This window comes from Psittacula echo (assembly GCF_963264785.1).
Source record: "Psittacula echo genome assembly, chromosome: 18".
Classification (NCBI taxonomy): domain Eukaryota; kingdom Metazoa; phylum Chordata; class Aves; order Psittaciformes; family Psittacidae; genus Psittacula; species Psittacula echo.
Window position 1 is genome coordinate 4,914,307 of NC_137754.1, and position 24,640 is coordinate 4,938,946.

The 24,640-nt window shown below is 55.7% G+C and overlaps 3 protein-coding genes across 3 annotated transcripts; all 3 read right to left on the bottom strand.

The window, feature by feature from the left end:
• Positions 1–1,073: 1,073 nt before the first annotated feature.
• Positions 1,074–9,352, bottom strand: FEZ1 (fasciculation and elongation protein zeta 1; the record flags this gene model as incomplete). Its single annotated transcript, XM_080631648.1, has 9 exons — positions 1,074–1,120; positions 1,674–1,739; positions 2,216–2,291; positions 2,591–2,671; positions 3,180–3,451; positions 3,979–4,186; positions 4,952–5,044; positions 6,277–6,373; positions 9,078–9,352. 9 exons carry the CDS (start codon positions 9,350–9,352, stop codon positions 1,074–1,076), a joined length of 1,215 nt encoding a protein of 404 aa, XP_080487774.1.
• A 4,358-nt stretch (positions 9,353–13,710) lies between these two features.
• NHERF4 (NHERF family PDZ scaffold protein 4) lies at positions 13,711–17,307 on the bottom strand (the record flags this gene model as incomplete). The annotated part of the gene is made up of 10 exons (XM_080631593.1): positions 13,711–13,755; positions 13,956–14,126; positions 14,276–14,472; positions 14,651–14,855; positions 14,930–15,066; positions 15,144–15,330; positions 15,453–15,664; positions 15,861–15,925; positions 16,208–16,235; positions 17,265–17,307. 10 exons carry the CDS (start codon positions 17,305–17,307, stop codon positions 13,711–13,713), a joined length of 1,290 nt encoding a protein of 429 aa, XP_080487719.1.
• Positions 17,308–17,336: 29 nt separating this feature from the next.
• Positions 17,337–23,552, bottom strand: NLRX1 (NLR family member X1). The gene is made up of 10 exons (XM_080631594.1): positions 23,496–23,552; positions 22,958–23,084; positions 22,478–22,605; positions 22,233–22,293; positions 21,728–21,825; positions 20,917–21,533; positions 19,043–20,457; positions 18,175–18,261; positions 17,833–18,084; positions 17,337–17,703 (listed from the first exon to the last, which is right to left on the bottom strand). Exons 3-10 carry the CDS (start codon positions 22,596–22,598, stop codon positions 17,385–17,387), a joined length of 2,970 nt encoding a protein of 989 aa, XP_080487720.1. The 5' UTR covers positions 22,599–22,605; positions 22,958–23,084; positions 23,496–23,552; the 3' UTR covers positions 17,337–17,384.
• Between the last annotated feature and the right edge of the window lie 1,088 nt (positions 23,553–24,640).

Consider the following 24,640-nt stretch of genomic DNA (forward strand, 5'->3'; position numbering starts at 1 on the left):
TGACCCCCAAGAGTCACCAAGATGGAAGGAAACTCAATCATGTCGCTGCAAGATGGTTTCTCCCTGACATTGTCCACCCATGTGGGAAAATGGTGGAGTTTTAGCCCAAACAAGCCACAGGAGAGGGTGGCTCGGCAAAAAAGAAATCAATGTATTTTGGGTTTCTGTAATTTCATAAAGGATTCATTGTAATTTAGTATTAATTCATGGCCATTTATTATAAAGTGCTACGAGATGAGGTTTTGCAGCTGTATTTTATTGGCAGCTTCTTCCTGTGACTGGAAAAGCCCCGTAAGTCCCCTCAAATAAGTGAAACAGCCCCAAAATGAGTGATGCTCACCCTGAAATGAATATTATTGTTCAAAAAGGAGGGCTTCTCCCCCAACGTGAATGATGCTTATCTCAAAATGAGTAATTCTGACCCTAAAATCGGTGATCCTTATCCCAAAATGAATTTTACTGTCCAAAAATGAGGCATTCTCCCCCCCAGATGAGTGATGCTTATTTCAGAATGTTATGTTTTCCAAAAACGAGTGATGCTCCCCCAAAAGAATGATGGTACCCAAACGGGGCAACCCATCCCCAAAATGAGTGATTCTCCCTCCAAATCAGTGATGCTCACACTGAAATATCTTCTCCAAAAAGGAGGGATTCTCCCCCAAAAGGAGTGATGTTCCCCCAAAAGGAGTGACCCTCCCCAAAACAGGTAATGCTGCCCCAAAACCTGCTATTGTCCCTACAAATGAGGGATGGTCCCCAAAATTGTTTCCCCCCCCAAAATTACTATTTTCCCCCAATGAATTATATTCCTCCAAAATTAAGTGGTTCTTTTCGAGCAGTGCCCCCAAAATGATTGATCTTCCCAAAAGCACCATGCTCCTATAAATGCTTCCCCTCAATGAGCAATTCTCACTCCAAATGAGCAACAGTCCCCCAAAGTAAGTGATTTCCCCCCAAAATGCCCGTATTTGTCCCCAGAAAGGATTACGCTCTCCAAAAATGAGCAGAGCCCCCCAAATGAGTGACAAGCCCCCAGACTGAGCAATTATCCGCCCCTGTGGAAGCCCCATTCCTTAAGGAGCCACTGCTAATGAACCGGTTGATTTTTCTGGGAATACAACTGGCAATTTCGGGACAATTTAGGGGTGGAAGTTAAAAAATGGGTAAAAAAAATCCCCTCCAAATGGGATTTTGAGCAGAATTTTGCCCCTCAGATCGCTGTTGCTGCTGGCTCTGAGCCCCCAGCATCTCATTAGCCAGAAATCTGCATACCTTATGATTTCCTGAATATTCATGAGCACTGCAGCAAAGCCCTCGTTGGTCTTTTCCACCCCCAAAAAGGGCTTTTTTGCCATCAAAACGCAGGCGAATGACATCCCGAGCGGGGGGATGGAGACACCGGAGGCCGGGTGCTTAATTAATGAAACGAATTATTTATTTCCCAGTTGTGCAAAGGTGGGGGCTGTGCGCGGGGGTTGGGGGGGGGGCCGCGGGTGACCTGTTTTCCTCGGGTTTAGCCCCATTTTCAAGGGGCACCGGGGTTGAGGGAGCTCAAGGGCAGCGCGGCATCAGGTTGGGCAGAGCACTGCAAAGAGAGATGCACAGGGGCTGCACAGGAGCTGCATGAAGGCTGCAGGGGGAGTGCACAGGAGATGCATGAGGTGAGCAGATACCTTTGAGGATGTAATCCGTGAGCAGTGTGGGCACCTTCTCATTCCCTTCCTTCATGGCAAACAGGACTGTGAGCAGGAGCAGAGCTGTGAGCCCATCCCCACTGCCCCCAAATCCCTCAAACCAGCCCCAAAGTCACCCTAGAGACACCTGCAGAGTTTCATTGCTGCACCGCAATGATGCACCCATATTGCAGGCACTGCAGTGATGCAGAATGGTGCATCCCAAATCCACCACGCTGCGCTGGTGCAAAATCATAGGATCCCAGACTGGTTTGGGTTGGAACGGATCTAAAAGCGCATCCAGTTCCCACCCCCTGCCATGGACAGGGACACCTTCCACTTGTCCTGTCGCTACCGTCCCTAATGAAGAGTCCCTCTCCAGCATCCTTGTAACTCCTTTAGGCACTGGAAGCTGCTCTAAGGTCTCCCTGGGGCCTTCTCTTCTCCAGGCTGAACAGCCCCAACTTCCTCAGCCTGTCTCCATATGGGATGTGCTCTAGCACCGATTCTGCCCCAAAACAGAAGCTTGGAAAAATACTCACTGTTAGTGAGCATCTGCAGGTCCTCGACGGAGGGCGGCGACCCCTTCTTCTCATAGGGAATCACTGTGTTCAGGTACTGGAAAGACAACACCCAAACACACCAAAAAGCACCAGGTGGCACAAAACTGCCTGTTTTTCACACCGCCTTGGGACAAATGGCCCAAAACTGGTGCTCAAGCAGATTGTGCTGCAATTGTCCTGTGACTGCACTTGATGGGGCAGGAATTCTGGGGAGTACTGAATGGATTTCATGCTGCAGAACCTGCCCAAATGCAAACTCCTGCTCTGGGAGGATTTCTTTTGAGGTGAGGCAGGGAATGGGGGTGTGTATGGAAGAGGGGCAGATACAGACAGCTTTCTGGGGGAAAAGGGCACCTGTTTCTCATTGGCAGTGGGGCCAAAGGTCTGGCGCAGGCCGGAGTGCAGGATGCTGGAGATGCCCTCCATGCTGAAGCGCTGGGGATACACGTGTCACCCTGTCACCTCCCAGGGACACGGACATTACCCATTGCACCTCCCTTCACACCGGTTTCCCTCCAGCTCCTGCCTCCCGCCTGAAGCCCCCATTCCCTGTCCCCATCTCCCTCTGTCCCCATGTCCTCCTCCTCCCCATCTGTCTAAGCCCATGGCCCTTTGCCTCATCCCCTCTCATCTCCACATCACCCCATCCTGTGTCCATTACATCCCTCCATCCCTCATTCCCTGCCTCATGTCTCCCTCTCCCATATCCCATCACCCATTCCCTGTCACTACATCCCTGTTCCATGTCCCCGCATCCTCAAGCCCTGCCCTGTCCCGTTCCCTGCATCCTTTCATCCCACGTCCCTTCATCCTTCAACCCCCCAACCCCACGTCGCCCTGCCCCATCCCCTGCGCCCACATCCCCATGTTTCCCTGCCTCCATCTCCCCTCTCATCATCCCAAATCCCCCCATCCCCTGTCCCCATGGCCACAGCATCCCCACCTTTCGAGGCATGTTGTTCCCACGCTCCGGACGCCCTCCCTGCAGGCTCAGGCCCCTGTCGCGCCGGCGGCGCCGGGCGGCCTCCCGCTGCTCCCGCTGCTCGCCCTGCACGGCCAGCAGCGCCCCGATGAACGCCGTCTTCACCTCCTTCTCGAAGGCCAGCTCATCCCGACGTGCCAGCTGTGCCACCAGCTCTGCTGACAGCGCCCGGCTCGCCGCCTCTGCCCGCCCCGCCGCCGCCACCAGCTCCCGCGCCGACAGCCGGCCCAGCACTGCCAACAGGGAGGTTAATGGGGTGCTCAAACGCTTGGGGGTGCAACTGCAGTGCACAGTGCAATAAACCACAGAACCATGGGATGGTTTGGGATGGAAAAGACCTTCAAGGCTCATCCAGTTCCAACGCCTGCCACGGGCAGGGACCCCTTCCACTAGAGCAGCTTGCTCCAAGCCCCTGTGTCCAACCTGGCTTGAACACTGCCAGGGATGGGGCAGCCACAACTCTTCCTGAACCAGTCACACACCTTGTATAGTGATGAGCATGGTGCAATTAGGGAACTACACACTGAAGTGTGCAAAACGCTTCGTGCAGCTAGTCCTGTTAGCAAGATGCACGGGGTGACCAATGCCACCGGTGAGGCACCAGTGCAGTAAGTGCTTCACCTTTTGCCAACAGCCCCTCCTGGCCAAACAGTGTGTCAGCACTGGAGCGAGCCAGCCCAGAAGCCTGGAGAGACTCAGTTGTCCAATATAGTGGCAATTACTCCCAGAAAGTGACTGGCCAGGGTTTTGCTGGCCTTACCTTCGTGAGGGCAGTTGTTGTTGAAGGCAGGGGAGAAAGCATGCAGCTCCTGCAGAACGATGGGCTCCGTGCCCCCACCGCTGCCTTTGCCTTTAGCATCAGCCTCAGTTTCCTCTTCCTCTTCCTCGTCCTCCTCTTCCTCCTCCCCCTCAGGATCAGCCTCGGGGTCAGGTGAACTCTGCATCAGCTCCTCCAGCTCCTCAATGACCTTCAGGGCAACATTGTCCTCCATTTGTACCTGCATTCTAACCCCATCCTGCACCTACACCTTGCAGCCCACAGCTACGTCCTGCATCTGTGTCCTGCACCCACATCTCCAACCTGCTCCCTTCATCCTCCACCTGCATCCTCCATCTTTATCAGCATCCCTCATCCTCCATCTGTATCCTCCATCTGCATCCTGCATCTGCACCTGCATTTGCATCCCTCTGTACCCTGCACCCTCCATACCCTGCACCCTCCGTTTGCATCCTCATCTGCATCCCACATTCCCATTCCCAGCCACATCCTACATCTACCGCCTCCCATGTGCACTCACACCCTGGCCCTGCACTTACATCTAACTCTGCATCCCATACCTGTATCTGCATCCTGCACTTGCAACCTGGATCCTTGCACCTCCATCCGCACCCTGCATCCTACATCCATACCCTGCATCTGGTACCTGCACCCTGCATCAGACATCCACAACCTGCCTCTGCACCAGCATCCTGCAGCTGCATCTGACCTCTGCATCCAATTTTTGTACTTCATCCCATGCCACGAATTTGCACCCCCACCCCATGTTCCCATCTGCACCCAAATCCCACATCAACACTCACAGCCTGCCCCACCATCTGCATTCAAACCTGCATTCCATGCTCTGCATCCCAAGATAATTGGAAATGCCCTTTTTTTTGCACTGCCATGGGGTCAGGGTGGGTTGGGGGCTCAAGCCTGGCTTTTGGGGGATACCCATGGGAACCAGGGGTACCTGCTCAGCTGTCAGCAGCGGCTCCTCATTGATGCCCGAGTCCTGCTCACTCCTCTCAGTGAGCTCCTCCTCCTCCTCCTCCTTCTCGCAGAGCTGCAGGAGACACAGGCTGGGAGGTCCTGGTGGCACCGCAGGCCCGGCCCGGCACAGGCATGGCCCCAGCATGGACACAGACATGGCCCTGGCCCTGGCACAGGGAGAGCCACCAGGGAACCACAGCTCAGGGGGACATGCTGCATGGGGGAGACACTGGGTGGAGACATCAGATGAGGGTGACGACAGGGAAGGTGTTGGATGAGAAGTTGGATGGAGACATTAAATGGGGATGTTGCAAAGGGAGACACTGCATGGGGAGATGCTGGATGAGGGCATTGGGTGGAGATGTTGGGTGGAGATGCGGGATGGGGAAATGTTGGACAGAGGCGTTGGATGGCGATGCTGAATGGAGACACTGGAGAGAGAGACAAGCAGGGAAGTACTGGATGGGGAGGCATTGTGAGGAGATGGATGGAGATGCTGGATGGGAAGACAGTGGATGGAGAGTTGTTCGACTGGGAAGCCGGACAGGGAGAAGTATGGTGGATAGAGATGCTGGATGAAGATGTTGGATGGAGAGATGTTTTCATTAATATATTGCACAGTGACACTGGATGGGGAGGCGCTGGAGACACTGGCCAGAGATGCTGGAGATGTTGGATGGGGAGACAATAGATGGTGAAGCTGAAGGGGGAAGAGGTCAGATGGGAGATACTGGATGGGGACTTTAGATGGGGAGATGTCAGAGGGGAATGCTGGATGGGGAGGTAATGGACGGAGATGTTGGATGCAGATGTTGGACAGGGAGGTATCTTCTTTTTTACCACCTTTCACAGTCTACTTCACCTTTTTGGTAAAAAATAACCCCGAATATTTACCTTCTTTCCCCCTCCGTTAGCAACAGGTTCTGTACCATCCAAATGGGTTAAATTCAGTGGACTTTGGGGCACCGCTGCAGCCCTCCCACACCCACAAACATAGCTATTCACAGCACAAACTCACTGCAGCAAAGAACACACTATTTTCTAGCCAAAAAACCCCCACCATCTCACCCCTGAGACCAGATTGCTAAACCAAACCTGTAATACTGCCCATTTCAGTGTGATTTCACCCTAAAATGGGGACATTCACCGCACTGCTGCTGCAGCACCTCAAAAATATCATTGCTGGGTAGCACGCAGAGCCCTGGGGCTGATTGACAGCGGTCAAGCATCACCAGGGCATGCTTAACAAGGGGTCCTGTGGGGACAGGCGGGTTTGGGGAGCCAAGGGGGGATGCAGAGCAGTACCTGGTGGTCGGTGCCATCAGAAGCCTCAGCCCCGGGGAGCAGCCAGGGCCGGGGGGAGCTCCGGGGGGCGAAGCCATCAGTGAGAGCATCCCAGACCCTGCAGGGAGGCGGGTGGTGAGCAGCGATCCCAAAATGCTGCCAAAATGCCTCAAAACGCCACAAGAGGCACCCCTGGCAACACCCTGAAACGCTTCCCCCGTGCCCCAAAGCCCCCAAACCCCACCGAGATGCCCAGAACATCCCAAACACTGCCCTAGAAGACCGAAAAGCTTCTTAAAGTATCAGGAAACACTGCCCCGAAATACCCCAAAATGCTGTCCCAGCACTTGAGATGAGTTGGTAATATTGAAACATTGCCATCAAAATACCATCCCAAAAGGCCACTTGTCCCAAAATGTCTCCAGATGCCCCAAAAAAGCCTTAAATGCCCCCAGTACATGACCAGGATGCCCTGAAATGCTCCAAAACATCCTGAAACGCCCCGAAAGCCCCAGAAACACCCAAAAACACCGTCCTAAAACACCGCCTCAAAGCCCCAAGACCCTCTGAAAGGCCCCAAACACCCTCAAAACACTGCTGTGGAACACCCCAAAATGCCCCGAAACATTCTTCTGAAACACCCCAAAATGCCATAAAGATCCCAAAGCTCCGGAATGCCCTGAAATGCCATCACGGAACACCCAAAAATACCCCCGAAAGCAGAACGCACCAGGATGCCATCCTGAAACGTTCCAAACCACCCCAAAATACCACTGGGAAAGACCCCAGAACGCTGTCCTGAAACATTGCCTACAAACACCCTAAGGTGCTTTATGATAAAGCTGCTCTGATACCCCAAAGGAACCCCCTCAAAAGCCGCTGTGATGCTCCAGAACATCCCCCCCAAATTGCTCAGTGCCCCAAAATGCTTTTGCGGTTCCCCAAATGCCTCAAAGCTCCCCAAAATGCTGCCCTGCCATAGTGGGAGAAGGGAAAATGGGATAAAAGAGGAGAAAGAGGGGAAAAAACGAGAAAGGGCGAAAAGAAGGAAAAAGGGGTGAAATGGAAGAGGAAAAGGGGAGAAAGGGAAAAATGGGAAAACAGAGAACGGGGGAAGAGGGAAAAGGGCCAAAAGAGGGGAAAAAGGAAAAAAAAAAGTAAGGAAAAGGGGGAAAAGCGGAGAAAAGGCCAAAAATGGGGGAAAAGGCTCAAAAAGAGATGGGAAAATGTCTCCCTGTTACGGGAAATGCACCCATTTTCCCCCCACAAATGGCGCTTCCAGTTCAACCCAACACCATATCCGTGTGCATCCCAATTCCCTCTAAATCCCCCCAAAACCGCCTGCCCCCTCCAACCCCCCAAACTGCTCATTTTGGGGTATTTCTCCCATTTCCCTCCTCACCTGATCTTAATCCCCCCCGAAACCCTGTTATTTCCCAAATTAACACTAAACCCCCAATATTCCCATTTTCCACAAACCTGCAGCAAATAAGGAAAAAAATAAATGATTATCCCCCAAAATTGCTTCCCCCTCCATCCCCCCCCCCCCCCCCGCTCTTAAAGGGCCAGTACCCTATTGGGTCACCAAGCAGCTTTCTGGGTTAAATATGGCAAGAAATGGTTAATAATGAGGGAAATAAAACGCCTTTAAGGCGCCAGCCCATCCCCCTCTGCCTACACAGGGCTCATTCAAGAAGGAAAGAAAAAAAACCACTCTGTTTTTGCCCAAAGTGACCCAAAAAGACACAATGAGCAGCACAAAGCGGTGCCGCCGGCGACAGCGCGGCAGTCCCTGCATGGAGCCAAAATGCATTTTTCCCCTAAAAGCCACCCATTCAGTCAAGTACCAAAATCAATTTGGTTTCAGCGGGTTTTGATGAATAAAATAGCCGCGAAAATGAAGACTTTTGGGTTGAAAACAAGCATTTTGCATGGTGAAAAATGAGTACGAGGGATTGCAGCCGGGGGGAATAATGCCACTTAAACACAAAAATACCCACCAGAAAGGGGTTAATGTATAAACACTGCTGAAAAAAACCACCCAAATTTGGCTAAACAAGGCATTTTGCAACAAAAAAAGGTGTTTTTTAAATAAAAATTTAGGGTTTAATGCAAGTGCCGCTATATTGGGGAAAATTTGCCCCAAAATGGCTGCCCACTGGCATGGTGCAGAGATTGCACGTTGCAAACAGGAGGCTAAGCCCTACTCATACCTTACTCCAGGTTTACACTCACCCTACCCCCAGGGGTTCTCCTCACATAGACTGAGCCTTCCATAACCCCCTGCAATGTGACACAGGACATCCTGCTGCACCTCCTCATAGGATGCTACCTAGCAACTCCAAGCATCCTACACAGCTACTCCCAAGGTGCAGCATCATCCCGCCACAGCGGAGGGGGACGATTTGCATGTAGGGGAGACCTTGCAAGCATGCAATGGGGTGCAATAGGCCCCACAGGGGCATTACCCATAGGATCCTACACAGCTACTCCTAGGATATTACACAGCTATTCCATACTGCTGCATGACCACAGGTCATGCGGTACAGGGGGCTGAGTCGCATGCGGCGTGTACCTTGCTAGTGTGCAAGGTGGCATGCAGACCCCATGGGAGCCCTCACTCATAAGATTCTACAGTGCTATTGCTGACGTGGCTCATGACCATGCCACAACGCAAGAGCTGGTCAGGGAAGTCTCGCAAGGAGGCACGCAGGCTGTGAGGGGGCCAACTCATGGGTTACTACGCCTCTGTTTTGACACATTGCATGACCACGCTGCCCTGCAGGGAGCCAGCTTGCACAGAAGGAAGGGGCCTTACTCACTCCTCATCCTGGAGGCGCTCCTCCTCCTCCTGTGCCTGGAGATGGCTCCGCACAGGGGCCAGCCCCTCGGTGGCAGCGTCGTAGTTGCGGAAGCAGACGGTGAGCTTCTCGTCGAATTCCTGCACCAGGTCCTCCATGGACTTGAAGCTCATCATCTCGGCCGAGAAGCTCTCCAGCTCGGCCAGAGCCGGGTCTGCACTGCGTTGGGGGGTCCCCCCATCAAGCCCGGGCCCCTCCTCAAACTCCTCCTCCAGGCTTACAAGAGGCGCCTCCATCCTCCTCCACGCCGATGTGTCGCCTTAGCTGAAGAGAGAGGGTGCCCATGAGGCACTGGGCTACTCAGAGGTTACAACACCAGGGCTCCCCATTGCCTTTGCTGCCACTGGCCTGGCTGAAAACCTACTGCCAGGGCTATTACACAACCAGCGATATCTCTGCAGTATCCTGTTAGGGTCCCAACAGCATCTTAGTGCTGTCTTCATAGAAATATACTGATATCCTGACACTATACTAGGAGTCTTTACTAATAGCAACAAAGCACTGATAGTGGCCCAAGTAGTATGTAAAAAGTATAACACTACCTTTTTTACTGAACTGGTAGCAACTCAGTGTTATCCTTACATGAGTACTATATTGGTAGTGGCCTGAAAGTATCATACTAGTATGAGTAATATGCTGACAATATCCCAAAAATGTCAGTGTTACCTTGATAGCATCCTAGAGGTATCTTACCACTATCTTTAGTGGTGCCTTTGTAGTATCTCAGATATTCTACTAGCATACCCTGATAACATCTTAGCAGAGTCCTGATAGTACCTTTGTGCTGCACTGAGAGTATCCTAGTAGGAGCCATTGAATAGCTCAGCATTGCCCTGATGTTGTACTAGCACAGGTAAGAATGTTCTGATACTATGACAACCCCAATAGCACCCTAATTACACCCCAACAGTGCCCTGATAGTATCACAGTAGTATATGAGGAGTGTCCGGATAGGATCCTAGAAGTGATGGGATGGTATATAGCTATCATCTTTGTAGTGTCCTGATAGTATCTTGGTAGTGCAATGTAGTATCACTAAGATATTATCTTAGTGCCCTGTTACTATGCTGAAAGCAACTTGACTGTATCTGTTTGTAGTATCCTGAGAGTATCCTGGTGGTGTGTTACAACTACGCCAGTGATGCCTTCATAACAGTATCTCAGCATCAACCCTGGAAAGATGCTGGAAATATCGTCCTGGCAGTGACCTGATAGCACCTTAGCAGCATTTTTGAACTATCCCACTATCATCCACATAGTAGCCATAGTATATCTTAGGGCCACCCTGAAAGTGCCTTAGTAACTATCTGCAGGGTATCCTGTCAGCATTTGAGTAAACTCCTGAGAGCATCTTAGCAGCATCCCAGCTGTGTCTTGAGAGTATTTCACTCCTCCTTCACAAGATTACCGACAGTATTGGGGTAGTATCTTAGCAGTAGCCTGATAGGAAGCAAATACAACCTTGTAGCAAGCCAGGAATAGGCCAGTAAAGGTGCCACTACCCCAACCCAGCTCTGTCATGCTTCCCCTGGGGAGGAGAGCAGAAATACAGCAGCTTTTGGGGGAAAACCTGGCCAGATTGGGACTTTGAGTCCATGTGCAGTGTGTCTGCACCCCCACTGTGCACACTTACACCCCCCCACGTGTGTGCGTGCATGAACCTCCATAGGTCTGCAGCACAACACCCGTGCACACACCCCACACACGTGTCCAGGGTGCATAAACACCCATGTATGTGCATGCATGCACTTGCAGGTGAACATGTGCACTGTGCACGTAACAGTTCACGTGTGTGAGCAGTGCACACGCAATTGTGCGCGTTCACACGCGGGCACGGCTGTGTGCAGATGAAGATGTGCATGCTCGAGTGGTGCATGCACACAGCACACGCATGTACCTCCACACACATGTCCCTGAGGAGGCACCCACCCAGCACATGCGTGCATCCCACACACGCATGCCACGCCTGCAGCACGCACTCCAACATGCCTGCACCGCTGCACCTCCATGCCCCCGTGCGCTCACCATATAACCCCCCTCCAAACACCCCAAAATGCCCCAAAGCACCATCCTCTGCCCCCTGCCCCCTCCCCTGCTGCAGCGCGTGCGCATCCCACAATGCACCATCCTTGCACGGATGCCGATGTGCAGCATCCCCCCCAAACACAACCACCCCTCGAACACAAACAGTCCCCTCTCAAGCATCCCGCAAACGCAAGCGTCCCCTCAGCACAAGCATCTTCCAAACACAAGCATCCCCCCCAACACAAGCATCTTCCAAACACAAGCATCCCAACCCAATCATCCTCCGACACAAGCATCCCCCCCGACACAAGCACCCCTCCAAACACAACCATCCCAACACAAGCATCCTGCAAACACAAGCATCCACCAAGCACACCCCAAAACACGAGTCCCTCCATTCTGCACCCCCATGAACCCCCCCAAAACCTGCTCCACATCTTGCACCACTATGCACCCTTAAAATCCCACCCCCCCCCCCCCTCCGTTTCCACACCGCACCATCCCTCCCCCAAACCCCCCTCATCCAGCCCCGCACCCACCTTCGGCCCCGCATCCTCCGCGCCGCACCCGTGGGGGGGGGGGGGGGAGTGTGAGGGGGGTGCACTGCACTGCGCACGCGGGGGGAGGAGGGATGACGTCACCGGGAAGGTGGCCATGACGTTATCCCCCCCATTCCCCCCCCCCACCCGTTTATCTATTTATTTATGCACGTGCACGCCCATACGCATACATTATGCACTCTAGAAATAGACATTAAGTAAAAACAATACAAAGGAGATAAAGATGAAATTCTTCATTAAAAATTAAATTATTTATTAATGGTCTAAAGAATATTTTTCTTCTTTTTTTTTTTTTTTAAAAAAAAGGGTTTTTTTAATAAACATGTTTTGGAGCAATGGGGTCGTGTTAGAGCAGCTCCAGTGCCTAAAGGTGCTACAAGACAGCTGGGAAAGGGCTTTGGACAAGGGCCTGTAAGGACAGGACTTTAACCTGCCAGAGGGGAGACTGAGATGAGCTCTTAGGCAGAAGCTCTTCCCTGTGAGGGTGCTGAGGCGCTGGCCCAGGGTGCCCAGAGAAGCTGTGGCTGCCCCATCCCTGGCAGTGTTCAAGGCCGGATCAGAGCACAGCAACTGCTCGCTTGTCCCTCCTACAGTCACCACATTTGTCCCCTTCTCCCTTCCCTGGCTCCCAGAAATGTCCCAGCAATACCAGGAGCTGCAGAAGCAGACAGCAGCCCACAGCCAGCACTTGGAGACCAAGGTGAAGAGCCTAGAGGATGAGCTTGGTATGGCTCCCTGGCATGCCTGCCCTGTGCCAGTGCCCTTGGTAGGGAGCCAGGGGAGATGGGAGGAATTTGCCTTGTGCTGTCAGCACAGCAGCAGCTAAAGGCAAAGCCCAGCCCTGTTCTCAGTGCATCCCTGACCTTGGGAGATGCTGAATGCAAAGGGGATGCTGTGATCTCACCCCTGCCCCAGAGCCCAGTGCCACCCTAGGGAATGAGAGGCATTGGGCAGGGGTTATGCTGCACACCTATGCTCCCTATCTTCCTGTGCATTGGTCACCTCCTGTGCTCACGTGCTCCGTATCCCTGCCTCTGTCCCCACACTCCACAGCCATCCAGGTAAACATGGATCTCATGCTGGCCAAGATGGCAAAGGCCAGCCAGCATTGGAAAGATGTAGGAATGACCATTGCCATGGAGCACAAGGAACACATAGAAGGAGTTCAGCCTCAAGCCCTTAGAGCACGCTGGAGCTCCTGGGATGGGACAGGCTCTCAGTCCCTACTTCCCTATCAGCACACTTGGAGAGCTTTCCAAATCCACTGTTCAATACTGCAGCAGCCCTGGGCTAGGTAATAGCAGATAGCTCCTGTCTGGCCCTGGGATGCACTGCTGAGTCACAGTCCTCTCTGTAACATTATTCACATGAACAGCAGTGTGGATTTGCCCTTTAATCACATCCCAAACAAGTGACGCAGGGACAGTGCTGTGATGGGTGGTGGACACTCATTGCCCACAGGTTCCCAGGAAGGATGAGAGAAGGAGCACAAGAGAGACGTCCATGCAGAGACAAACCTGAGCCAACAGGCTGAGAAGTGGGGGATTCCTCCAGCACCCCATTGGCCTTTGCTGCTCCCTTTCCCCTTCAAACAGTGGACCAAAGGCCAGCCCTGGGCTGATTCAAGCCTCAGGATCCCCAGTCCACTGAGTCATGGCATGAAGAGCAGTGCCTCGGCTCTCCTTGCAGCTCCCAGAGCCTGGAGCTGGGCAAAGCCTTCAGTGCAATGTCCCTAGATCCCTGGAAGCAGCTGGGCAGGCAAAATCTGTCTTCAGGTTACAAAGAGCCACAGTTAATTAAAGCTTGGAGCCAGCCTCTGTCAGTGGAGATGAGTTTCTGAAGGGGTGGTGCTGCAAGCCCCACTGCAGGCATGGAGACACAACAGCTCTATGTGAATTGGCCATGATGAGCAGCACTGTGCTCTCTGGGGAGCCAGGAAGGAGGCACCGATGGGCTGGATGAGGTGCTGTGCAGGGGAGCCTGGCCAGAGGCAGAGTGCTCCTGGGTCACTAGAATGCCTGCTGCAGCCTCCTCTGCTCCTCCCGGGATGGGCTCTGTGGGGACACAGTGGGCACATTGTGAGCAGCACATCCATCCACCACACCACATTCCACCGTAACCCAATGGGCAGGTTGGAGGGGTCTTTCTGCTCCTGCCAGTGTCATAGGTGTCAGGGAAATGTTAGGACAGGCAGGGCAGGAGAGTACCAGGATTATGAGCAGCACTGCCCCAAGGGCCTGGCAAGAGAGGTTACCTGTGTGAACCCTATACTGTTGGCAGCAGCCACCAGCCAGGAGCCAGGTCCCTTTGGTCCCACCTCAACGTGACAGAGTCCAGGGGAGGCACTGGGAGAGGGCAGGGAGGATGTATGGGAGCCTGAGGCAGGGTCACTATCCTCAAAGGACAGCAGAGGGGACAGCCCAATCTGGAAGAGCAGAAGAGGGATAACATAAAGCTCTCGGTGTTCCACGGCAAGCCAGGTCCCCTGGAGAGGACTTCACTGTGCAGGCCTTGAGGCAAGGCATCCACCCCATCATCCAGCCTCGCAGCACTCCAGTGCTCCCCAAAACCTACCGAGTGGTAGAAGGCATCGCCAGCAGGGTCGATGACCAGCAGTGTCACCTGGTCATCACGGGCACGGATCCTGAGCACCGTCTGCTGGTGGTCAAGCCCCTCGATGCTCTCACCATTCACAGCGAGGAGACGGTCCCCTTCCTTCATCCCTGCCTGGTCGGCCGGCAGCCCCACATCCACGTCCCACATGAACTGGCCTGCCACAGCAGGACAAAGGAACGGTGGGGGAATGCTCACAGAGGCATTCAGCCAGAGGGGAGCTGGTATTGCTGACCCCACATGCAGGTGAGGACAAGGTCCTGCTTCGGGCACAGGGCTTGCAGCTATTCCTGACCCTCAGACGTGCCTTGTTCAGGTTCAGACTGATGCCCTTACCTGTGGCTCCTGAGCTGCAGTCATCCTCCTTGAGCAGAAACCCATAGCCAGCCGGACCCTTCACCATGTGCAGCTCCCGCACCTTGAAGGGGAGCCAGGAGGTGTCTGCCAAGGCAGCCGTGGCCCGCAGACCACGCAGGCGGTAAAACTCCTCCACGGCACTGGATGCCACCAGCAGCGTCACCTTGCGGCCGCTCTGCTTCAGCTGGATGGGAAACGCGGGGCGCTCAGTGACACTGGTGGCCCCGGTCCCCCATCACCCGCACTGCGAGCCCGCACCTTCCTGGTGAGCTGCGTCTGTGAATAGTTGCTCACGCTGGCCCCATTCAGCTCCAGGAGCCAGGAGCCCGGTGGCACCCCGGCTCTCTCTGCCGGCCCATCCTGCTGCACTGACAGCTGGAAGGTGCCCTTCATGCCTGCAGGGAAGAGAAGAGGCAGCCTGGGGCGAGCGGGATGCTGTGTCAGGGAGGCTCATGGCATCCCGCTGCTTTACCTTCCGGACCTGACACGCTGAAGCCAAAACCGCTTTTGTCCCGTGTGATGTGGCAGAGGCGCGGGCGGATGTCAGCCGGCAGCATCTGGGATAGGTCCCTGCCTAGGGCCTTGGCTGCTTCATAGGAGTCACCATCCAGCACCGCCAGCAGGACCTGGTTCCCACTGGCCTTGATCTTCTGCACCACCTGGAAGGACTCAGGCTGCGATTCCTGGGCAGGGCACCCCTCCAACCGCAACCTGTGGCATCAGGATCCCCGACCAGGGAGGACCAGTGAGTTCCCCCAGCGCTGGGATGCTCCCAGCTTACCCTGTGGTGGTCCATGTGGTCCACAAAGTGGCCATTGACCTGGAGGAGCCGGTCCCCATCCTGCAGTCCCCTGCGCTGGGCCAGCCCCCCCAGCTCGACCTGGCGGATGACATGGCCCTGGCAGCCCAGCTCCTCGTTGAGGTAGAAGCCAAAGGTCTCCGTGCTGCCCTTGCTCAGGAGGTAGAAGCGGGGCTCGCCCACAGCCTCGCCATCTGCATGGGGGCACAGCCCGTGAGTGGGACTCTGTAGAGATCCTAACACAAGCTTTCTATCCTATTCTGGGCTGGGGTCTCCCCATTCCCGCTGCCAGAGCTCCCTGGCACATGAAGAGCTCAGGACCCCAGCAATACCCCGCTGCCAGAAGCCCATGCTGCCATAGGCACACCATGGGAAGATAAAGGTATTTACCAGTGTCCTCAGTCAGTGACAAGGCAGGGTTGTCTATCCCATCTTTGGGGTTAAATTCAAATGTTCTGAAATGATAAAGGGCAGGAGAGGCCACATGAGTTCAGCAGCACAGCCCTCCCCGTGCCCTGCTGCGGGGAGCCCCATTCCTCCCAGACAGGGCCAGCTGGGGACACAGCTCCTCCTCCCGGGAAAAGCCAGGAGGGGATCTCCCTCTTGGACTGCCCTCCACACCTCTCCTGAGCTAACAACTCAGGGAAGACCCTCAGCTGAGGATGTGCCCCAGCACAGCCCGGTTGTGGGGCCATGAGCCCCAGGAAGCCCGTGGCCAAGGAGAGCTCAGCACTTACATGATGGACTTCTTGTCACCCTCGAGCCCTGCAGAGGGAGAAGAGAGGTCAGTGCAGGAGGCAGTGGACTGGGAACAGACCTGAGGGCTTACAGGGCTTTTGAGTGAGGGGTGAGAAGGGTCACCAGTGCCTCAGAGAGCTGGCTGGAGTGAGGAGATGGAGACAAACACATTCCCCTGTGCATGTCCCCATAGAACCCCTCCCCACCTCTTCTAGCACAAGGATCCCTAAACCCAAGGAGAGGGAATTCCTGCCAAGCAGCCACACAACGTCCATCTGCATTTTCCTGGATGCCTCTAGCACCTTGCCATGGCCTGCCTGGGCTCCGACATTGCCTTGCTTGATGCAGAAACAAGGAGAGACCTGCGTGTGAGGAAGTGTCTCCGCAGGAGGAAGCCCCACTGCCCCAGTACGTACCTTTTGTTTGCTTCATGGCTGCAGGGAATGCAAGAGGGAGCAAGGTACAGGGTGAAGTGGCAGCCGAGCCAGCGTCCACGCCTCTTACAAGATGCGCCAGGTTTAATGGTTAAACAATCCCAGTGTCTTCCCTGCCCTCCCAACCCCAGGGCACTGCCAGCCCTTGCCCAGCAGAGCTGGAAGCAGGGACCAGCACCCTGAAACACCAGCTTCCAGCCTCCCCAAGGGCAGCCCACAGTGGGGAAGGCCAACCGGTGTGACATGGAGCAGAATGGGCTGCCCCATCCTAGCCTTGTGAGATGGAATAAAGCCAGAGCCCTCCACTCCTACTGCTGGAGGGAAAACTGCACCAGTGGCTCCACATTCCTCCCCCAGGAAGGGCCCAGAGAGGAGGTCGAGTCATGGCACTGATGTGCTTCAGTGGAAACAAAGCAGCACACTTTAATGCTACCAAAGGTTTCACAAGCTAACCTGAGTCCTGCCACTCCTGTGGCTCATGGCCGAGCCAGCACTGGACAGGTGGCAGGGTCTGGATCTCTACAAGCCCAGAAGAACAAGTCCCATTTGCTCCCGGCCTGGTGTCTGTACAGCTCTCCCACATTTCAACCTCGCCCACAGATAAGGGCTGAGCTCCACGTACCCAGCACCTTTGACAGCCTTGGTAGCACCCAACCACTAGGCATCTCCACGTGGACAAGGGCGCAGTGTTTCCTCCTCAGCAGCACTGCTCCCTGCCTGGCTGGGTGGATGGACAGCAGGTTTAGAGGGTCCCGTGCTGCAGCCTCCCCAGCACCTTCTTGACCTGACTCTCAACTCGCAGGAACTTTGCTTTCCTCCAGGGGTTGGCAGTCTGTCTCCGGCTGCTCTCCAGGTCCTGCAGGATGAGGGAAAGGTGCTGCCGGACCCGCTCGTGGTCCCAGAAAGGCAGGTTCTTCTGCACCACGTTCAGGATATTGGAGCAGTAGTCAGAGACATCAGTGCCTGCTGTAAGGAAGACCAGCGCTCTGACGCCGTCCCGGTCCATGCGCAGGCTGTCAAGCGCCCGCTTGCCATCCTCACTGATGTCGTTGAAGTACAGACTGTGGGTTGAGAGGAAAGCAGTGGGAGACACTGTGAGGGCAGGGAGGCAAGACACAGAAGCAGACAGGCTCAGTGCCACAGGGAGGGACACTGGGCCAGAGGGAAGAGACGGGGCAGAGTGAACTCACTGCACTTTGTCCAGCGTCGCGTGCTTTTTGGCCACCTCCACCACTTGCAGGGCAGCCGCGTCCGTCAGGGAGTTATAGCCCAGGTTGAGCTCCTGGAGGTGCTGGTTCTTGGCCAAGTGTTGAGCAAGGACCTCGGCGCCCCGGTCCCCCAGCGCGGTGTGCAGCAGGGACAACCGGGTCAGCGAGCGGTTCCCAGCCAGCGCCTCAGCCAGGTACTGTGCCCCCTGCTCACCCACGGGGTTGTTCGTCAGCCTGTGGATACAGGAGCTGAGGGCAATGCCGAGGCCGGGCACACGGTGGGCAGCAGGGACAGCTGCATGCAGGGACAGCAGCAGTACTCACCGCAGGCTGCTCACCATACACTTGTCATGCAGGAGCAGGTCACGGATTTCCTTGCAGGCATCAGAGCCCAGGCTGTTGAGCTGTAGACTGATGCAGAGCAAGACATAGGGGTGGCAGGACCGCAATGGCTGTTACCTGTAAAGCTGGCAACCCTTCTCTCTCCATGTCCCCTGGCTCTCCCCATCATTATCCCCAGACAGGGACACCCAAGGCTTCCTCTCCAAAAGGGAAACAGCACCAGAGCTTGGGTAGCATCAGCCAGCAGAGCCAGCGCTGGCAGCAGCGAGGGAGGGGAAAGGGGTCCAGGGTCGGCAGGGGGTGAGTGAAGGTCTGAGGAGGGAGCAGGCCCTCACCGAGCCCTCCCGAGCACCCGGAGGAAGGAAGCGCTGCAGATCCCCGCTGCACAGCTTGAGTCCATCTCTGCTGAGCGCAGCCCGCCACCCCCTGGGCGCCAGGAAGGCTGCAGTTCCACAAGCGGACTGCAACGGAATCCGCCCTTTGGAACCCATCCTTGGGCTGCCCATCTCCTGCCCAGAGTTAGCAGTAGCACAGTTAGCTACACGGGGATGCTAAACAAAGGGTGGGGAGCCGGCATCCCAGCCTGCAGCGCTGGATGCAGAGCTGCCCAAAGAGTCCTGCTAAAGGGTGTGTTGGGACTGCAAATCCCAGCATGCAGTGTCCTGCTCAAGGAGTGTTGCATATTGCAAGCTGTAGTTCCCTAGGTCTAGCACTGAGGAAAAACAAGGGCTTGCATGCTCTTCCCTACCTTTGCCGTGCTCAGGCTCCTAGCGTATCCCTGTGATGGGCAGAGGTGAAGGAGGGCCCCATTTCTGAGCACTGCCCAAGGGCAGAAGAAGGTGGTACTCACTGAAGAGTTTTGCATCGCAGCAGGACAGAGAAGAGGATCCTCAGGCTGCTTGTGTCAAGGTTGCAGGAGCTCAGGTTCAGCTCCTCCACCTCATGGCTTGTGGTGCCCATGACAGATGCCAGGACAGAGCACTTGAGAGGGGTCATCTTGACGGACGAGAGGTTGACAGTCCGGAGGGAGCGGATGGCCTCGGCTGTGAAGCGCTCATTCTGGAACTCATGCAGGAAGAAGAGGTAGTCCATCAGCTCAGAGGGGGGCAGCCCCTTGCGGCTGTTCCTGATGACTGTCTTCTTCATGGCCTTGGCAATCTCAAAGGCCGCCAGGTTCTTAATGGAGCAGCCCAGCTGCTCAAGGATGGCACGGTTACGGCGGGACAGGATCCCACCCATGAAGATGGGGAAGAGCTCAAAGACCTCATCATCAGGGGCCTCATCAGGGTGGCGCATGGGGCCTTCCACGCCCAGGATGCTGGAATTGATCTGGTCCAAGACATCATCGTTGTAGTAGTCCTCCTCTTTGAACAGCTCCTCTGCCATGGTGTGGGCAATAGCATCCTGGTCCTTCCCGCTCAGCCGGGAGAAGTAGCGAGGGAAGATTTTGAGCAGGTTGAAGAGCACTGGCAGGAAGCGCAAGGGCAGCACCTTGGAGATGATATTCACAACGACAGCCACATCTTCACTCACCTTCCCAACGACCTCTGACAGCTCCTTCCCCACTCTCTGCGCCAGTGTCTTCTTCTCACCCAGCACCACATACAGGGCTGCCAGGTACTCCTGCATAGCAGGGATGGTGAACACAAAGGTGTGCTCTTTGCCTGACTGTACACATGGACTGAGGAAGAAGTGGAAGACATCACTGCGGAACACCTCCAAGAGGTTGAGCTCACTTTCAGTCTTCATCTCCACCTCAAAGCACCGCTGCAGATCATCCTCCGAGAAACAGGTCTTGCGGGACATCACCCCTTCATAGGCCAGCTTGCCCACCGTCTTGGCCACGTACTTCATCATGGAGATGTTGGTGGGGTCGGTGCTGTCCAGCACCTCCCCACTGAAGTTGAGCCTCAGGAAGCTGGTGTAGATACCTGTCAGGGTCTGGCTGGGAGGTACCATCTTGGTGAAGTAGAGGAAGTGCAGGGTGGTGCACACCAGCCAGCAGTAAGATGGCAAGAAGCAGGCAGTAGTTATTTGGTTGTGGCGCTCCAAGTTCCTCGACAGCATCTCCACTAAGTTCTCCTGCTCACCTGAGCTGCTACCCGCACCATCCCGTACGCTGCAGGTGGGCTGGCTGAGCCGCATCTGGAAGTACAGCTTCTGCAGGTTGGTGTCAGAGAAGCCACAGATTTCAGCATACCGGCCCACATACTTGCCAGGGATCCGGCGCACTGCCGATGGACGTGTGGTGACGATGATGCTAGCCTGGAAGCAGAGGGCTGGGTGAGTTTGGAGCTGCCCTTTCTCCAGCTTTGATCTAAGCTCAATAGGGTCCCAGGTGTGTAACCCACATATAGGTGTGCAAGGATCATACCACACAGGGGCTGGGGTTCAAAATCCTGCTGGCCAAAGAGCATTGGTTCAAATCTGGCCCGGGCAGAAGGGACAGAAGAGCTTTCCCCATCCCCTGCTAGACATGTATCGAGCCTGGAAGATCATAGCCCAACAGATTGCTATCTTTGCCTTACCAGACCTCCCCTAAGATCCCACAGAGACAAACCAGTAACAGTGACACCAGTAACAGTGAGCACCTCCAGGAACGGAGACTGCCTCTTCAAGCACAGCTAAGCTGGACCACAGTGAGCACAAATGCCATGCCTGCAGTGCCCCGAGGCTCACCCCCAGCCTTTCTCCAGCAGGAAGGAGCTCAAGAGAGACACTGACCTCTGGCAGGAGGTATTTGCGCAGCAGGTTGACCACAATGGCAGAAGGAGGCACAGGCTCGCTGGGGTCACAGCACAGCTCTGTGCCAGCTAGACGGAAGTCCAAGTTGAGCCGCTCCAGGCCATTGAGGATGAAAAGCACATTGAGGTTGGAAGTGCCTAGGATCGGCACCACATCCCGGAGGTGCTGATACTTCTTGGTTATGAGGCGCCGCAGGGAGATGGGAGCATGACTATGGGACAGGTCCTCACAGGAGAAGGGGATGATCAGCTCAAAACGGGGTAGGCGACCATGGCACCAGTCCACCACCATCTTCTTGATGAGGGTGCTCTTCCCCGTGCCCACAGTGCCATACAGCACCACATTCTTCACCTGCCGCCCACAGCAATCCACATCAAAAAGGTTCTGGAGGCTGATAACCTGCCTGCACGACTGCTGGAGCTGGTTCTGGATAGTTAGGCCAGGCGAGGGCTTCAGGATCTCCTCCAGGGAGCTCTCCCGTATCACTGGGTCCACGTGGACTGCATCCACTGAGAAGGAAGGGCCGAACTGCCTCTCTTCATTGGGCTGGTGACTGAACCATGCGGACAGGCTCTTCTGGTGTTTCTTGATGGCATCTGGAAAGAGGAAGGTGCTTGACGAGAGGAGAGCTTCTCACTGTCAGGGCACTGGGGAAGTTACCTGCCCCAAGCCACTACAGTGATATGGCTGTAGAAGGGAGGACAGAACCCAGGTTTTGCTAACCCTCCTACTGCCCCAAACCTGTCATATAGGACCCTCCATCCCCTTCAGTGCAGGGCTTTGGGCTTACCAGAAGAGGCCACATTCCTCAGGTGGGACAGGCCATGGCGAGAGGAGCTGGGCCGGACCGAGCGCTCCTGGTTCCCTCCCTGGTAGTGAACACAGCCCCTGCAAGAGGAGCAAGAGTGTCATAAGTAGGACACGGGCAGCAGGTCCAAGCCGTGCCTGGGGCAGGGTGTGCAGATCACAAGTGAGTGCCATGGGAAGTGCTAAGCAGAGCCAGCTCACCCCTTCCTTCCTCTACAGCAACAAAGGGCACAGATGGGAACTGAAGGCAGGCCAGCAAGTGTGCTAAGTGCTATGCATCCCCACCAAACCTGTGGTGAGGCAGAGAAGCTGAGCTGAATTCAGAGCAGGCAGGCAGTAGCGCCTGGGTTGTTTTCTAAGTGGAAGCAAAGCAGCATCTCTGCCCACAGAACCCCCATGGCCTCAAGGCAGCCAGCTCAGCCACCCAGGTCCCATGGCAAAAAGCCACAGGGCAGAATGGGCCATGCCCCAGCTGTGTGGCACTGTACCTGGTGAAGGAGATGCTGCATGTGCTAAGGATCTTCCTGGAGAAGTAGCTGCCTGCATTGCCTGGGGTGGGAAGAACAATGAACACGGTCAGGGATGGTGTTTTCCAGCCCAGCAGAGCTACCACCACCAAGCTCACTGGCTTTACATCTTGCTTCACTGTGGGGTGACCCACAGACTACACAGGCTTCCCCAGGGGCAGGACAGAGTCAGGGTCACAGCCCCACAGGCACAGAGCCCAGCTCACCTGGCACTGAAGCAGCACACAGATACACACTTCGGGTCCCCCTGCTCCCTGGCAGGGACCGATGCAGCTGCATCCAGCTGCCCCAGGGCAGGCAGCTCTGGCATTGCACGGCCCGTGACATCCTCTGCCTGAAAGAGAAGGGACAGCCCATGGGGCAGGTCGGGCTTACTGAATCCTTGGTAGTGCTGAACCTTCTCGCCTGCCAGGCTGAGGTGGCTGCAGCACACAGGGGTTCTGAGCCTCTTCCCATTTAAAGCAGCCGGGGCACAGGCTGGCTGTGAGGGCTCAGCTGGTTCCTCAGGCTCAGCTCAGCACAGGGTGATTTTCCCAGGCAAAGCTCCCATCTCTGGAGGTGGATGAGGGGCTCTGAGTGCTCAAGCTGCTGTCCCACATGGGACCGGCTCTGTGGGGCAGAGCAGGATGAGATCAGCAGCTCTGCTCCACAGGGATGCGACACAGCAGCGCCCTGCCCAGTCTTACCTGCTCCAATGCAGTCCAGTCTGGCTGAACCAGCTGTGCCGGTGCTGGCTCAGGCTCCCGCCCCAGCTCAGCAGGGCGATCCTTCAGGAGCACAGGTTGCCCTCTCAGCCCCCAACATCCAGAGAAACTGAAACAAGGCAGGGAGAATGTAAGCAAACCCCAGCAGGCTTTTTGCAGTCCCTCATCATGTCATCGAGATGGAGAAACTGAGGCACAGGGTGGGAGCAGTGGAGCTGACCTTGAACCCCCGTGTCCTGCCCTTGAGGACTTAGCAGCCAGCAAACTCTAATGCATCCCATTAGGTCCCTTCCAGCACCCTTTGCCACCCAGGGCATGCGGAGGGCCCCGTGCCGCCCGCCTGCTGCGGGCCCCCTTCAGGGACCCCTGGTACAAGCAGCATCCCGCCTCCCTGCTTCCGCATCCGGAGGGACGCGGGGGCTGAGGCCCTGGCGGTGCGGGGACCTGGGGCTGCGGGCAGTGGTGCGGCTGGCGCTGTGCAAGGCGAGAGCAGTGGCTGTGCCCAAAGCGGCAGGGTTACCTCCGGTGGGACTCCTCGCCAGGGAGGTTGACCCCGCCGCTGCGGGTGCTGCCAGGCGCTGAGCCCGGTGCTGCTCAGCCACGTCCTTCCATCGCGGTCCCGGGAAGAGGCTCTCCTCTGGAGGCGGCTGTTGTTCAGCTGTAACTTCCGCATCGCCGGCCTGTCCCATCCCGCCCTGCGCACAGCAGCCGCCGGCTGATGCCAAGCAGGGTGGGAACAGCGAGCATGGTCCTGCCCTGGGAACACGGCGGAGAAGCCAGCAGGCACAAGAGCAAGGAAAATCACCCGTACCCCCGGACACAAGGATGCAGTATGGGGGCAGTCCTGGGGTCTTGGCAGTAATGCTGCAAGGGGGTTTCTCTGCACACATCTGGTGGCTCTCCATCCCCAGCTGTGAAACAGGAGCCTGCAAAGACACGTTCCGCTCCAGAATGGAACCCACTTGTGCTCACATAGGGCATGGTGCAGGGAGCAGGACAACAGCAGCCTCACATGCTAAAGAGCCTGGGGGAAACTGTGCTGGTGTGGCACTGCCCTGTTTTGCCTGGCTGTGTAACACAAGCGCGTGGACACACGCACACAGACATACACATCTACCCTCTCACTGCTTGCAGATGCGCTCTGGCAGTGCTGAGACCATCTGCAGGGCTGCACGCACGCTGCTTGGTCCCTGGGTGCTGGCTTGGGAAGTGCTGGCCCGCCCAACCATAGGCAGTGCTGAACCAGGGGCACTGGGGCCCTGGAGAACCCCAGAGGTCTGCACATAGACCACATGGACAGAGATGCCCCTGCACACACTTTGTGCCCACCCCATCAATGTGTGCTATCCCCCCAGTACCCCTTTCCACACCCCGCTGCAGGGACACCCATTGGCGTACCCATGCACACACATCTGCCCTCGCATGCATGTCCTCTGGCCGCTCAGGGACGGGAGGCACCCAGGCAGTACACTATAAATATAAGTTTTATTGATGTGTGAAATCCAACACGTACAGCTGACATCTCAGGAACACTGAAATAAGCCTGCTCAACAGCTCATCTCTGCCTGCTCAACAGCTCCCCTGGACACTGGTGAGTACCAGCAGCAAGCTGGGACCTGCGGGGCACTTACCTGCACGTATGGCACAGCCCAGAGAGCTGGCAGG

What these genes read in the sequence shown, in the direction of transcription:
- NLRX1 (XM_080631594.1), bottom strand. Translation starts at nt 22,598, where the DNA reads ATGTCACGGGCCGTGCAATGCCAGAGCTGCCTGCCCTGGGGCAGCTGG. An exon ending in GCAAATACCTCCTGCCAGAG is followed by an intron (nt 20,458 to 20,916) that starts GTCAGTGTCTCT and finishes CTCTGCTTCCAG; the next exon opens with GCTAGCATCATCGTCACCAC. An exon ending in CTGCGATGCAAAACTCTTCA is followed by an intron (nt 18,262 to 19,042) that starts GTGAGTACCACC and finishes GCTCTGCATCAG; the next exon opens with TCTACAGCTCAACAGCCTGG.